Raw genomic sequence first — 16,105 nt, 5'->3', positions numbered from 1 at the left:
TTGTAAATAACATAGCTGGGGTTTTTTTAAACTAATAATATCAAAACTTTTAATTTTTGCTATGAAAGATTTATACAAAGTCACAAGTATAAAGCATGATACAATAAACTCCCATGTATACATCAGCATGCTTTCAGCAGTTAATCAGGATTTTGCCACATTTGATTTATCTTTTTTTACTTCCTTAGTTAAACATTTCATAGAAAATCCTAGACATTATATTTTTTCTCCCTCAGATGTTTCACTGTGCTTCTCTAAGAATTAGGAATGTTCTCATACATGACTGCCATTACATTTTTACCACGTCTAACAGAGGTAATATTCAGTCCCTTATCAAATTTCCCTGGTTGGCTAAAAAATAGCTTTATAGCATCAGTTTTAAATAAGTTATATGGTTGTATGGTTTCAGACATGAGAAATAATTCTGACAGGGCATTTAACCAGGACTCATGCTATGTAGGTGATGGTCTGTCGTGTAGATTCTACCACTGCTTTGCAACTGTAGTGTATCTCAACCACTAACGTGTATCATAAACTTTCTTCTTTTGTCACTTGTCATGCTAGCTTGAAATCAAATCCCTTTTTTGTTTGTTTATTCAAGACTGAAAGAGCATATTCCTTTTGTGGAACTATTGAATACATGGCACCAGATATTGTCAGAGGGGGAGATTCAGGACATGACAAGGTATGTTCTCTTTTTGATGCTTCTTTATATATTTCCATTAAAATGTATAGTAAGAATCCTAGTTAATAGCTTAGGTACAGTCTCTTCAACAGAGCCCTCATTCTGGTGTTGATTATCTTCACTTTTTTCTCTCTTTTGCTTTATATACCTAAACCCATTATGCTGTCTAGTATTTTGGAGGTAAAAGACAATAGAAAGGTTAGGACATTCTAGATTTTCCTTTTCAAAGATTTTATTGGTGAGGATTTTGTTTCATTTTGCTTTATAGAGTGACACTCTTATTAAAGTTGAGACCTCAAAACTGACTAATTCTTCAAATAATTTTTAGTTTATTTCCATTAAAAGAGTCTGTATCTTCAGCAAAGCACAAATTATGACTCCATTCTAAAACTGTTACTTTTTCTTTTGCATAGTACCTTTGTCTTTTAGGTACAACTGAACCACAGTGCAATACAGAGATGTCACTGAATGCAAAAACTGTGCACATTGCTCCTGTCTGAGTCATGATGAATGATTTTGGGCAGTGTTTATTGGCATTAATTTCTGCTAGAAAAACATACAGAAACATATAGTCATGTGTATCACCTTTAGTTAATATTTGCTTTCTGAGAGGTCATTGAAAAGGAATCACTGGTATTTTCAAATTCCCAATTTCTGCCTTTAACTTTGCAGAGACACTGGAGACTGTTGATTACCTCTCCAACAGCAATAAACAGTGTAACATTATAGCCCTTGGAAAAAGAAAAAAATTCTGTTTTCTATATAGTCTAAGTTTATTTTCGTAGGCTCTCTAAAGATCTCAATTTTTATGGCCTCCTCACTTCCGTTTTTATATGCAAAATGAAGATTGTAGAAGATGCTAAGTAATTATGTTATAAAATCTAGGTCATGTTTTTTTCTTCCTGTATTAAAGGATGCAAAGTTTGTTCAGTTTGTCTTAACAGTTTTGCTTTATTAATAACTTTCTCCAAATAAGGAATTCTGACCACTTTTGCTCCTTATCTTTTCTCATTCCCTCATCCCCTTTCAAAATCCCACAGATGCAGTTCAGATATCTGGCTGTGGGGAATCTTTGGTCTCCTTTCTAATGACTAATCATATATTTAAAAGCACATTCTTCAAGTTTGTGTGATTTTGGTTTTGGACCCATTGCTAGGAATCTGATTGTTGGTTTGTATCATTTGAAGAACATGGTTTCAAATCCAACAGCACAACATTGTGAGGGTTCTGACTCACATGCCAGTGAAACTGCTTGTGTAAGCAAAAGGGTTGAATTGTTGGTTTAGTTTGCTCCATGGTATTCTTGGAAGCTATTGAAAATTTGGTAGGAATTTATAACTGTTAAAATTTGAAAATTATATCCTAAGGCCTAATGGAACCATTTTTCACGTAAGGTAACCTTATATTACTCCTACAATTTCTGTCTACCTAATGTCCAGAATACAGCTAGTTAATAAATATACTTTCCCATACATGGAACACCTTCACGACATTGAATTAATTAAATGAGATAATGTTTGCAAAGTGCTCATCGAGTGCCTGGCATGGAGGAAGCATTCAATAAATACTTCCCTCTTATAATTCCAGTCTTTTTTATCCTGTTTTATATGTCAGTGTTCTGTATTTCCTTTAAGAGAGCTCTAGGCTCATGCATTTTTTTCACTTCTCTGAAACTTAAGCCCTGGAATTTGGAAACAGATAGTTTAAAATTTTAACATCCTGTTAATATTTCTCATTTGTGTAAGGTCATATATTCAACAGTTATGTAAATCCTGATTTGCCTAATTACAAAAGAACTAATTTTCAATATATCAAGATTCTCTAAACCATATATATCTTGCTATGCTCTCAGTTCAGGCAGCTGCATTTATAAATTGGTTTCCAAATTAGTACACATTTTATTTTATACTATTTTAAATCTTCCCATCAGTGAAGAAGACTCTTAGATTTATGTGATATGTTCTATAAGAGAAATTAATTTACATGGTTATAAAAAAAAAACTCCCTTGGGTAAGATATTTTTTTCATTCGTTGTTCTTTGATTTTAAGGAATTTCAAGGTTCCTTGGAGCTGAATACTTAATGAAAAGGCTGATTGGTACTTTTCTCTCTATCATAAGCCGAAAGGTTTCACCTACTTAAAATTTTTAAAAATCATTTCAAGTTTAAAAAAGTTTTTAATTAATCAAGGTAAAACTGTTACTAGTTTAGGAAATGATTAAAACACTTCTTGTGCTGGGGATACCTGGATAATTTGTTCTTTTAATGTCCGTCTTGCATGTGCTAATTTAGTACTCCTTACACAGAAAGTGATGTACAGAATCTTTTTGTTAAAATATTTTCCAAATACATAGCTTTATTTTGTTCTTCTTTATAAAATATATTTTAGTTGATAATTCTATAAAATGAAATTATTGTTTTATAGGCAGTTGACTGGTGGAGTTTAGGTGTTCTAATGTATGAATTATTAACTGGAGCATCTCCTTTCACTGTTGATGGAGAAAAAAATTCCCAAGCTGAGATCTCTAGGTAAGATTTAACAAAATAAAACAAATATATTGTTTTCTCAAAGAAACTGATCAAATTTCTGCAATTAGTCTGATGAAAAAATAATTTTTTTTTACTGAGGATAGATAAAATAATGTTAAAGTGATAACTTTCCATTTATATTCATACTGAGTGTAGATATATAACCTTTATATTTTTTAAACTATATTTTATGTGCCCAATTCGATCTGACGTTTAAATTATGATCTATAGTGTCATAATTTTTGTGTGCCCCAAAGCACTTAGCATGTTGTCTTACACTTAGTAGGTACATCATATGTTGAGAAGTTTATTTGATAGTTTTTCCTGTATACATAATGTAATTTCTTCGTGACTTCAACATGAAACACTAATAATATTTTTCTATTCATAGATGTAGGCTCAACAGAAATACCATAAAAGTATCCTCTTATAAGTTATAGCATTAATCTTTCTTTTCCTTCATAGCAGATATCACAGTTACAGTGATACATTTTTGTTTATAGTAATTTGATTAATGTCTGTCCCACTAGATTGCTGTCTCACCAGATTGTAAGCTCTGTGAGAGCAAGGGCCATGTCTGGCTTTGATTCTCAGTACTTACTCTGTAAAGTTCAATAAATATTTGTGGAATGACATGAGTTAATGGACAAATAAATGAAGAGTGATAAACATTATGCTAATTACTAGTTATGTTTTTGTTCTGTTTTTACTTGAATTTTCTAACTTTGAGAACAGATTTGACATTACAAATTAAAAATTGAGATTTCACTTCCAACAAAGATGGGAAAACAGGGACCAGATTTACCTTCCTGCTGAAATAATGTTTTTTATTCTTATTCCAGCATACTGTGTGGGTACAAAAGTTTAGGTTATGTATATTGCCCTGCCCCCCCTCCCCCGAGTCAGAGGTTCAAATGTTGTCCATCCCCTAGACAGTGTGCATTGCACTCATTATGTATGTATACACCCATCCCCTCCCCCCCCACATGCCCACTGTCTTCCAAACTGTTGTTTCATATATTTTACACATTTTAAAAATTATTTCAACTTGCAGATGAAATAATTTTTAAAATATGTAAAATATATGAAACGACAGTTTGGAAGACAGTGGACATCTGGCAGTGAAGGACGGTGGTCTTTGAGAGGCAGAAAATAAATGAGGTGAGCTCTGTGATTGCCCCACTAACTGCCTTGAGAGAGTTTGCAGGCTGCAACACAGGTGGGGGAAACCCCGATGGAGCTGAAGAGAAAGAACTGAGAGTATAGGAAGACCAAGGCAGTTAGAGTTTGCAGTACAGAGTGTTGGAGAGGAAAGAGAAGCTCAGAGAGGGAAGTGCAGAGATTTGCAGTATTCCTAGAATACTGATAAACCCACACATGAGGGGACTACTCAATATAGTTGTTAGTATGTTATTTCCCTCCAAATTGATCTATAGATTCAGTACAATCACAATTCCAGCAGGCTTTTTTTTTCTTTAGTAGAAATTGACAACCTGGGTCTAAAATTCATCACCTTTGAAGAAATAGAACAAGTTGATTTCAAGACTTATTATAAGCTATAGTAATTAAGATACTGTGGTATTGGTATCAAGATAAACAAATGATCAATGGCAACTGATTTGTTACAAAGGTTCAAAGTCACTTCGGTGGAGAAAAGATAGTCTTTTCAACCAATGGTGCTGGAATCATTGGCTTTTTCCAGGTGGGAAAAGATGAACTTCGAGAATTACTTCGCAGCCATAGAAAAATTAACTTAAAATGGATTATAGACCTGAATGTAAAACCTAAAACTATAAAACTTCTGGAAGAAAACACAGGGGAAAATCTTTGTGAGCTTGTATTAGGTAAAGATTTCTTAGGTGTGACACAAAAAGTACAACCTGTAAAAGAAACTGGTAAATTGGACTTCGTCAAAATTAAATACTTCTGCTCTTCGAAGCTGTCAAGAGAATGAAAAGACAAGCCACAGACTGGGATAAAATTTTAAGTCATATGTCTGCGAAAGGATTATCCAGAATATATAAAGGATTCTTATAACTCAAGAAAACAACCAACCTTGTTTAAAAGTAGGCAAAAGATTTGAACAGACAATTCACTAAAGAAGATCTGTCGGTGGCAAATAAACACATGAAAAGATGATCAGCATGATTAGTCTTTAGGGAAATACAAATTAAAACCTCAGTGGCCAGGCATGGTTGCTCACACCTATAATCCCAACAACTCGGGAGGCTAAGATGGGAGGCTAAGATGGGAGGCCAGGAGTTTTAGACCAGCCTGGGCAGTATAGTGAGACCCCATCTCTAAAAAAAAAAAAAAAGTGAAAAAATAGGTGTGCACCTATAGTCCCAGCTACTCAGGAGTCTGAGACAGGAGGATCACTTGAGTCTAGGAGTTTGAGGCTGCACTAAGCTGTGATCATGCTGCTGCACTCCATCCTGGGTGACAAAGTGAGAGCCTGTCTCTAAAAAGAACCTCAATGAAATACCACTATATACTTACTACGATGGCTAAAAATAAAGAGACTGACCATACCAACTACTGATAAAGATGTGGAGGAACTGGAACTTTCATATACTGCAAGGGGAAATATAAAATGCCACGACTTTGGAAAACAGGCAGTTTCTTTAAAAATTAAACATTACTTATTATGTGATCTGTCTATTCCACTCCTAGGTAATTACCAAAGGAAATGAAAACATATATCCATGCAAAAACTTGTACCCAAATGTCTGTCAACAAGTAAGTGGTTAAACAAATTGTGATTTCAAATGGAATACTACTTAGTAATGAAAGGAATGATCTATTGATATACACAACAAATGGATGAATCTCAAAATAATTACACTGAGTGAAAGAAGCTATACAACATAGAGTATATACTACATACTTTCAATTCTGGAAAATGCAAACTAATCTACAGTGACAGCTGAATAGCAGTTGCCTGAGTACTGGGATAGGGAAAGGTAGGAGAGAAGATTGCAAAGGAACATGAGAAAACTTTGGTAGGTTATGAGTATGTTCGTTATCTTGATTGTGGTGATGGTTTCACAGGTGTATACATATGTCAAAACTTATCAAACTGTACACTTTGTGGGAAATTTATTGTATATCAGTTGTACTTCAATAAAACTGTTTAAAAATTTTAAATTTACGTTTTCCAGGACAGGCTGGGAAGTCAGTAGTCAGTGATTTCTCACTGTTACAGCTTATTTAATACCAAAGTTAAGAGAGCAGGAATACTTTTTAAAATCATAGTTAAAAATCATACCTCTTATGAAAAATCTAAATATGACTTTGTATATTTTACATGGATTTTTTGACAGTTTGAGGAGACTCAGAATATAGGAAACCTTGGCCATAGTCAGGAGAATTTGGGTCCACTTGCAAGATCATACCTGTCATGGTGACAGGTGCAAAGGGTGGCCTTAGCCTGACGATGTTAAATAGTAGCTCCTCTGACTGATCTCCCTCTTTCTGATTCCACACGCACAAGCAATCTTCTTTTTATAGTTTCTCTGTCCACTGTAGGTCTGACTGTAGAGAGAATTGTATTGCTTATGATGGTGAGTATATTCTGAACCAAATGATGTTTGAATTTAAATTGCTTTTGTTCCCTTTATATCAATCAATTGGCATTCTGGTTTTAGAAAGAGAAAAATAGCCTGAATCAGATTATCTGAAATCTTAAAACTAGGGCAAACAGATTTTTCAAAAATTTAAGTAGGATTCCTTCCCTTTAATGAATTAATTATCCACTTTGTCATGCTAATAATTTTGTTTAAAGCTTAGTATCAACCTGTGATCCCTTGGGGATTTTCTTTGTGACAGAAATTTGCAAACAGTGTAATAACTGTATTATCCTACATTACATTTTCCTTTAAAGATAATTGGTCTGATTGTCTTTCCTAGCATCAAATCTTTCATAGTCTGTCCTTTTTAAAATATGTATCATTTAGATAAATGTAATTTTCTTGTCCTCAGATGTCTTAATTCGCTAAGGCTTTTTCTCATCATTGAATTCTTCCATTCCTTAATTATTGTGATCTTCCCTGAACTGTGCATGTGCATACTTCCAGTATTTTTTATATCCTTCAAAATAATGTATTTTCCAAGTTATCTGTTTACCATTGTTGTCTACAGATAGCCTAGAATGGATTTTTTTTTGTATATCAAATTTCCAAATACAATAAGAAATTAGAATGAAAAGAAAACTTAGAGTCCAGCTTTCTCCCTGATGTAAGAATCCCTGACAGTCACGTGCCATCACTGAAAGGACAGCACCGTTGTGTAAGGTGTTTCAAGGAAACCATGTTCATTAGTGAAAAACTTTTTAGTTGTATGGAGTTTTTTCTCCTTAAAATAAGCTGAAATTATCCATCTCTTATCTATGCATGTTAATCTATGTTCCTGTCCAATCAAGAACATAGAATAATTCTGTTAAATTGTTCGTATTACAGATTTGAATAATTGCTCTTTAGCTTTTCTATGAATATGTTCCTTATTTTTATTTCATGTATGTAGCATGTGCTTTTCTTGTGTGTCTTCCACTAGCTTTTATTGTCTTTCTGTAGAGAACCTCTTGTTTTAGGGTATGTGTTACTGCTGCACCGGAAGGTTATTCTGCCTGCTGGTACAAGAAGGAGCCCTTTACTTGCCTGGGGCTTTGAATATATCCTCCCCTGAGAATCAGGACATAGAGGTTTTATTTGTAGCTTTTCCATCATCTTTGACAGGGTTGTTTCTTTATCTCACTTTTTCTGCCTTGGAAATGTAGATGTTTGCCAAGAGATGTTTATTTGGCATTTCATTTTCCATCAATAAAATATGCATGATTAATGTTTCATTGTATTATTAATAAGCATAATGTTATATAAATCCAGGCCTACGTGTTATCAAAGTAATGATATGAAACAGAGCTCTAGTTAGTATCTTTTAGGTCAAGGGTCAGCAAACTATAGCCTGCAAGCTAAATCCACTCTGCTGCCTGTTTTTATGTGGCCCATAGCTCATAAGCTAGGAATGGTTTTTACATTCTTAAATGGTTGAAAAAAATGAAAAGATTAATATTTCATGACAGGTGAAAATTATATGAAATTCAAATTTTAGTGCCCATCAAGAGAACATAGCCATGCTCATTCATTTTTGTATTTTCTCTGGCTGCTTTTGTGCTACAACAGCAGAGTTGAATAGTTGCCACAAAGACTATATAGTTTGCAAAGCCTAAAATATTTACTGTCTAGCTCTGTATTCATTTTCCATTATCCATTGCCAAGTAACAAATTACCTCAAAACTCAGTGGCACAAAAGCAACATACGTTTCTTATCTTATAATTTCTGTAGACCAAGAATCTGGGCACAGCTCTGCTAGATCCTCTACTTCAGGGTCTCTCACAGGCTGCAGTCAAAGTGTTGGCTTGGATATAGTTATCTCAAGGCTCAACTGGGAAAGAAACTGCTTCCAAACTCACGTGGTTAAATTGGCAAGATTCAGTTACCTGTGGGTTGTTGGACTGATGGCCTCAGTTCTTTGCTGGCTGTTAGCTGAAGACCACTCCCAGTTCCTTGCCATGTGGGCCTCCCTGACATGGCAGCTTGCTTTATCAAAGCATATGAGCTGGAAAGAGTCCCTGGGAAGATGGAATGTTTTCTAATCTAATCATGAAAGTGACACGCTGTCACGTTTACTGTGTAACATTGGTAAGAAGAAAGGCACTAGGTCCAGCCCACACTTAAGGGGCTGTGACTACAAGGATGCCATGATCACTGGGGACTGTCTTTAAAGTCTGCCTTCCATGGGCCCTTTACAAAAAACATTGCCAACCCCTGGTTTGGGTAATTAATTTGACCTCCTTGGCCTCCCAAGGAGTTTTTCTCTTTAGGTAATTATTTTGATTCATTGATTTTGTGTGACTTGCTACATTCTTTTGAATACAAAATCAAGACAGTAATTCTGTTGTATTTTTGTATTTTATCCATGTTCATTAGTCAGTTAACACTTTGAGTTAGCCCACTGGTGTTTTAAAAAATTTTCTGTTTATAGATGTCTTGCTTTTAAGAAGAGATCAAATTTATTTTTTGCTTGGCTTTTTATCTTTTTATGTCTTTATGATAAAATCCTTTATAGGCATATTTTATAAAGCCGCCTTGATTCTCAATTTCTCCCTTATTTTCTTTCCTTCCTCATGCTAGGTTTTTCTGTACCTAATATTAGCATCTACATTTCCCAGGGTTTTTGAACTAGTTACCCAAAGTCTATTAAAGTTTATCACAATGACTACTGACTGCACATTCTTTTACATGTTGTAATTGCAAGCAACTTCAGACTAGAGTCCAGTGACAGGAGGGGTGTAGCAAGGAGAGGAACACAGGTTAAGTGGGCAATGGAAGAACTCAGTAACACCCAAAGGGAAGTGACAGCTTGAAATTCTACCCTCACCAGGAGACCAACCCATGCCAGCCTCTGTGCCACGAAGTCACCCACATTATATCCTTGAATCCTTACAACTCTGAAAAATAGGTAGTACTATATGCTATTTTATAGATGAAGAAACTGGGATGTAAGTTGCCTCAGGACTCAGAGCTACTGTGTGGTTGGCCCAGGGTCAAGTACACAGTGACTGGAAAGTTGCTTCGTGCTGTCTCATGGGCAATGCTGCTGTTTTCCCTCTGAGTCTGGCAGACGCTTGTTTCATGGAAAGGACTGGGACGTGCTGGCCCACGGACAGCCAGGGAATTGATTTCATCAATCAGTGGAGTATTTGCTGAATAATGTTTTAGTCCTAAGGAGGAAGAGAAATGTAAGGGCACAGCCCTTGTTCTAAGGAAATTTATATGGTGTGTGGGAAGATATGGGATAAATACATGAAAATTCATAATATTCGGAAGTTTTGACAAATGTGTGAGTGGTGAGAAGAATGCTGTACAAGTACAAAGGAGGTGGGGGTCCTTGAGAACTGGGTTGCCAGGGAAGCCGTGCTGGAGAGGCAGCGTTGTCGAGGGCCAGGGAAGAAGGGAATGCCTGTCAGATGCTGGGGCAGTACCCACAGCGGCCCAGGTGGGCCTGCACGGGGAAGGTCCAAGACTCCCTTGCCTCCTGCCACTCTGTGTACTCCTGTCAGTGGATCGGTGATCTTGTAAGTGAAATTCATTTTACTGTTCCTATTCTAAACATAATGTTCATTGTTACAGTTTCAGACATGCGTAAAGAGTCAATAATAACACCCAGAGATATACATTGTTAATGTTTTAATACATTTTATTTTGTTTTCACCTGTATAATGTACTCATACTAGAAATATAATTTTATAGTTTTCAGTTTTTGCTTAAACTTATATCAAAAGCAATCTGTTGTTTTCTAATTACAAACTTTCATTACAAACATCATTTTGTAATGGCTGCATACTATTGATTGAATACACCATGATGTACTTACCTTTACCCCTAGTGTTGGACAACAATTTAACAGTTTAAATGAGGTTTACTGAAAGCTCTTTCTAACTCGGGCAGGCATATAAATAATTCTATAATTCTGGGACCACGTGGGAACCAGGAAGTGAAAGTCAATAATATTAAGTCAAGAAATAGGAAAGATTGTGAACTTTAAGTGGAGGACAGAAATAAACAAACGACTCATGAAAGTGCATGCCATCTGCACAAAAGCAAAAAAGTTATTTGTGGGCATCTCATTGAAACTGTGGGGAAGAAAGATCCTGAGTGAGCAAAGTATAGTAAATGGAAAGCTATTAGATATTTATTCACTAAATATTTGTTGAGGAGTTGCTATGTGCTAAGCAATGTTTTAGTCCCTGGGAATAAACCAGTGAACAAAACAAAGAGAATCCCTTACTCCCTTAGAGCTTCTATTTTAGTTAGTAAATTTTAGTAAGCTCAGGGCTTATAAAATACAAATAAATATATAGTATACTATAAATCCATGCAGAAAACTAAAACAGTAAAGGGATAAAGAGTTGGGGGAAGCAGCTATTCTTGATGGGACAATTAGAGAAAGCTTCCGTGAAAAGGTGACACTTGAACAAAACCTCAGTGAGGTGAAGCAGTATGCATCGCCCAATATTGCTAATGCTGTTGTACTTAAAGGTAGTGATTTTATTGAGACAGTTCTTTATTGTTATATTTCAGTGAACGTACAAAACATATGTACAAAATTTCATAGGTTTACTTTTCTAAAACATTATTATAAAGATTTTCAAACATTTGTTACAGTGGCCGCCCACATGCTCACTGCCCAGATTCTCCCGGACTATTTTACCGCCCTTGCTCATTACCTGTCTACCCATCTATCCATCCCTCTCCCATTATAGTTGTAATTTTAATCTTGGTGTCCTTACCCTTCATCCCTTAAATTATTTTTTTAAATTTTTAAAAGTTTATTTCAATGGATTCAGGAGGTGCAAATGGTTTTTTGTTACATGGATGTTTGTATAGTGGTGAAGCCTGGGCTTTTAGTGTACTCATAGTGTGCCTGTCACCCCAATAGTGTACGTTGTACCCAAACTCTTAAGCTAATCAGTTGCCAATTTCTTTTGCCACAGGGGATTTTAGAAACTTAATGTCCATGAATAGGAAGAAATTTTTTATTCATTTTTATATTATTATAGAATTTAATTTTATATTGTTTGGTTTTATACGTGTGATTCCTCAGTCCATTTGGAGTTTATTTGGGGTATGGTATAAGACAAGGATCTTGCCTTTATATGTTTTTTCCTAAATAGCTCATTTCCCCAATATACTTGTTGAACCAATAGGCTTTCCTATGTTGGCTAGTCACTTTTTAAAAACAATACTAAGTTTTTCTGTTTGCCTTGTTCTTTTCCAAGATGTCTCTTCTGTTCACTTGATTTGGATGTTTTATTTTACTAGCACCTCGCTTTTATAATTTTGTTGTATCATACATTGTAATATGAAGTTAGGCAAATCACTCCCAATTTTCTTTTTCAGAATTTTCTTAGCTGTACTATGTGCTTATTCTTGCAAATGTTATTAAAGTCACCCATGTTCTCAAATTTCTTGTTGAAATTTTAATTAATGTTTATATTTCTTTACTTTTTTGAAAGGAATCGTTCCTCATTTATAAAACAGGGATAATAGTCTTTTATTAGGATTGTTGTATGGATTAAATGATAACATACACTTGAAGTGTTTAATATGCTATATCAACTCAGAGCCTGTTCTGGCTTTGCAGAGGGCTCTAAGATTTGTCTGGGCTCTACCTAATTGCAGTTCATTTCTGAAGTTTCCCAGATTCATTTTGAAGCAAGGAAAAAAACTTTGGGTTGTTGCCAATTCAGAAATCAAGCACATTGAGGAGGTGAAGTGGAACAACACTGGAGAAATGTCTCCCTGCCCTTGTTTCAGGGTGCTCTAGCATTGTTATGACTGACTATCCCACCGAAATCCTCCGCCTCCTCCCCGTTTCTGCATAACCCATTCTGTATAGCTAGCAGTCATCTGGGGTTCAGTTGACATTTACATTCATGCGTCACAATAGGCTGGAATCTGGTACCAGTTCTACTTAGCTTATAGAAGGATACAGGACAGGAAACAGTGTATTGGCATGACAACATCAAACGCATCTTCATCAGGGGTCCTTCTAACCGCTTCTGCGGCATGGCTTCCCAGCCCCCAGAGGACACACTTGGCCTCTGTGGTGAGAGTGATGAGAGCCCGCAGGTAGGGGTGGACCCCCCCAGCATGGGAAGCTCAGCACAGCAGCTGTGTCTTACCCATGAGCATAGCTTCCAAGGCCCTACAAGGACTCCCTTGGGGATAAGCAATAACGCATAGAAGCTTGTGCTGAAAGTCTTTTAAATAGTCCTGGATGAAATAACCCTCAGGCCCTACATCCCTGCTCGGCCCTCATTCCAGATACAGTTCACTTCCCGAGTTGGCTTTCACAACAACCTAACACAAATGCCATGTCACATTCATCTTAACCCAGTGTGTTTCAAGGAAACAGTATAAGAAAAACGATCTGGAGATAAGTTTAGCCTGCTGCAAGTCCTTTCTCCTCACCACCCCACTCCCAGTTTCTGGACCTCTTCCTGGCGCTGCAGTTTTCTGACAGGACTGGGCATCAGAACCGCTCCAGATCGCTGAGGAAACCCTGTGGGACAACAGGGTACCCAAGTGATGTCCTTCAGTGAGTGTCCTGTGTGCCTTCTGCTTGCACTTCTCCAAGCTGGGGCAGAATGTTCATCACCCTCTGCCAGGGCCGACTCCTGCTGGTTCTGGCCACACTGTCTTCCCTCAGGAAAGAGAAGGCTCTGGGACTCACTGGTGTTTCTCCAGGCTCCCTCATCAGCACTGTTTTCCGCAGAAACGTCTTCAGCTTTCTACTCGGTTTCTTCCTGATGTGATCCCTGCCTCATCTGAATCTAAAATTCTAGCTCCCTACACTGGCACTTGCCGCCCACACCAGTCCTGCTGTGGGCCCAGAACGCCTCCTCCCAACTTGTGCCTCTGGTCTCCCGTGCTCCCCTTTCCAGTCTCGGCATCTCGGCAGAGCTACCCCTGCTTTCGGGTGCTCCTCTTTATGAGGATGGACCCACCACGGTGGACATTTCTCCTTTGTATGTCCTCACAGGACCTGACTGCTCTTTCCCTAGTGCCTGGTACGGAGTAGATCTCCAATACGTGTTACAACGTTCTTAAGGTTTAAGAGGTGATGGGTGGTACAGTACCCTAAGATAGTGTTAGCCAAAGTGCACATTTCTCTACCCTGATTCAGCAGAAGTGAATGTCGCCAACAATGTGCTTATCTAGACACTAATCCTCTAGACGAAGGATTCTTTCCTGTGAAAAAAATAGTAAAGGCAGAGAAAATGGGCAAGGCTATGTTTATTTTTCCCCAAGAAGCAGGGTTCCCAGTTTCTCCCGCAGGTATGCCTGCACCTGACCTGAGAAGATTGTCTCTACCAATGCTGAAAACCCTGACAAAGCTGTGAGCAACAGAATATTAAACAAAAAGAAAGGAGGGTACTGCTTCTTTCCTTGTTCTACCAACATTTTCTTGGGTTCCCAGAATGGAGTGCTAGAAATAGAATTAACTTTGAGATTAACAACATTGCTGGAATTTTTTTTATCAAAAATGACAGTTCTGTTATCATCTCACTGATTCTCGGTGGCCATTTGACACAGCTGCTAGGCCTGTTTTCTGTGTGGTTGCCTTAGAAGGAGAGTGTAACACTTAGTAGCTCACGTTCATCAAGCATTTGCTGGGTTCCAGGTGCTGTGTTAAGCACTCTGCACATCTTAACTTATTTAAGCATCATAATACCCATTTTAGGTAGATGCTGTTGTTAGCCCCATTTTACAGGTGAGAAAACTGAGGTACAAAGAGGTTAATTAACTATCTCAAAGTCATGCAACGTCAAGGCGGAGCCAGCATAGGCCTCAGCCTGGCCCCAAAGTCAACGTTTGTACCACACTATACTGTCTCTTATAAGTTTGATTATCTAACAGTTATTAATATTTCAATGTACCGTAGGGGATCTTTTTGCAAACCCAAATAATGGAGCAACTTTTTATCTTCATATACACCGTGTTAAGGTTCTCAATTTCAATCAGTCCCTTCCATTGTTTCTTTATCATTAATGTATTGATCTGGCTTTTAAGAGGGGGAAAGGTATGCTTGGATCGGATTGATTTCTTCTGTGACATGACAGGAAATTTCTCATCAAGAAACTGATTTTTCTATTTTCCATACTAAATAGTAGACTTCACTCCATCTCTGAGCTCCACCTGCCTCACAGGGCTTGCCTGGCTGTTTTGTAGTAGCGAATAGCGAAGCAGATGCTTTCGCCCCATGAAAAGCCCCAGGGCCAGTGCCTGTTTTCAGGTGTCAGGAGTTGAACCATCTCCAGTGGGTCTGACTCACCCTGTCTTGGTCGACTTCCCTGTGCATTCCCGCCGGCCCCCTAGGATTGCTGGCACACAGGGAAAGAGGAGTGAGGTGGGGACTGTTGCAGTTCTCTTTCGTCTTTTTAAATCTGAGTGCTGAATCCACTTACCTGAATTTAAGAGTTGCCTATGTTGTGAAGTCTTTAATCACAGAGTCTATTCTATATCTGGGAGGGCTAATCTAGCCCCAGGCTTTCCTTTTTTTCTCCCCACTAGTGAAATGTTTGGGATATAGCCTCCCATTAGTAGTGATGTATGCTGGAAAATGAGCCAATATTTTTTGTTCCTGCTCATTTGAGTTTCAAAAATTTGACTTCATGGTATCTCATTTTAGATATTTTGTCAGCTTTATTGAAGATTGAGGTATTAGATTCATTTTAAATATCTCTTTCACATGTCGTTCAATTTCAGAGTGTTTCACTGTGCTTGTTTTTGCTAAAAATGCCATCGACTATAACTTCATCCTCTGGTTATTTTAACAGCAAATTTTATCTGCCTACAGGAGAATATTAAAAAGTGAGCCTCCATATCCCCAAGAAATGAGTGCTTTAGCTAAAGACCTCATTCAGCGTCTTTTGATGAAAGATCCCAAGAAGCGATTAGGATGTGGTCCACGTGATGCAGATGAAATCAAAGAACATCTCTTCTTTCAGGTGAAATTTATTGAACAGACAGAGGGTTTCATAGTGCCTGCTGTTCTCAGGGTGCTGGGCACTCTTGGTGAAATTAGTGGACACAGTCCCTCCTGAGGTCATTTCCCACCTAGTTTCACATACATTGCACCTTTTTTTTTTTTTTAAATGACAGGGACCCTTTAGGAAGCACCCAAATTCTACTTGTATGGACTTAAATGGAGTGGGAGTGGAGAGGATCATAATAGCATTCAATTTTCTATATAATAATTGGTTAGAGTTTCTAAGTTTCCATTTATGATCTTGTGATTTAGGCATATGGACTAAGGAGACTTTCGTTA

At 37.2% G+C, this 16,105-nt stretch overlaps 1 protein-coding gene across 6 annotated transcripts in view; it reads left to right on the top strand.

Moving 5' to 3' along the window:
* RPS6KA5 (ribosomal protein S6 kinase A5) overlaps nucleotides 1-16,105 on the top strand; it is a 147,573-nt gene that overhangs the window by 102,974 nt on the left and 28,494 nt on the right. For 5 of the 6 annotated variants that reach the window (XM_069465225.1, XM_069465223.1, XM_069465224.1 and 2 more), the window contains 3 exons: nucleotides 602-685; nucleotides 3,110-3,213; nucleotides 15,635-15,785. In XM_069465225.1, coding sequence (XP_069321326.1) covers nucleotides 602-685; nucleotides 3,110-3,213; nucleotides 15,635-15,785 — 339 coding nt within the window. The remainder of the gene's footprint in view (nucleotides 1-601; nucleotides 686-3,109; nucleotides 3,214-15,634; nucleotides 15,786-16,105) is intronic. The other variant, XM_069465222.1, reaches the window with a different exon arrangement.

The sequence above is a fragment of the Eulemur rufifrons genome, chromosome 2 (assembly GCF_041146395.1).
Source record: "Eulemur rufifrons isolate Redbay chromosome 2, OSU_ERuf_1, whole genome shotgun sequence".
In the NCBI taxonomy this organism is placed as follows: Eukaryota; Metazoa; Chordata; class Mammalia; order Primates; family Lemuridae; genus Eulemur; species Eulemur rufifrons.
The sequence above is the reverse complement of the archived record's forward strand: the minus strand, read 5'-3'. Positions and strand labels throughout refer to the sequence as shown.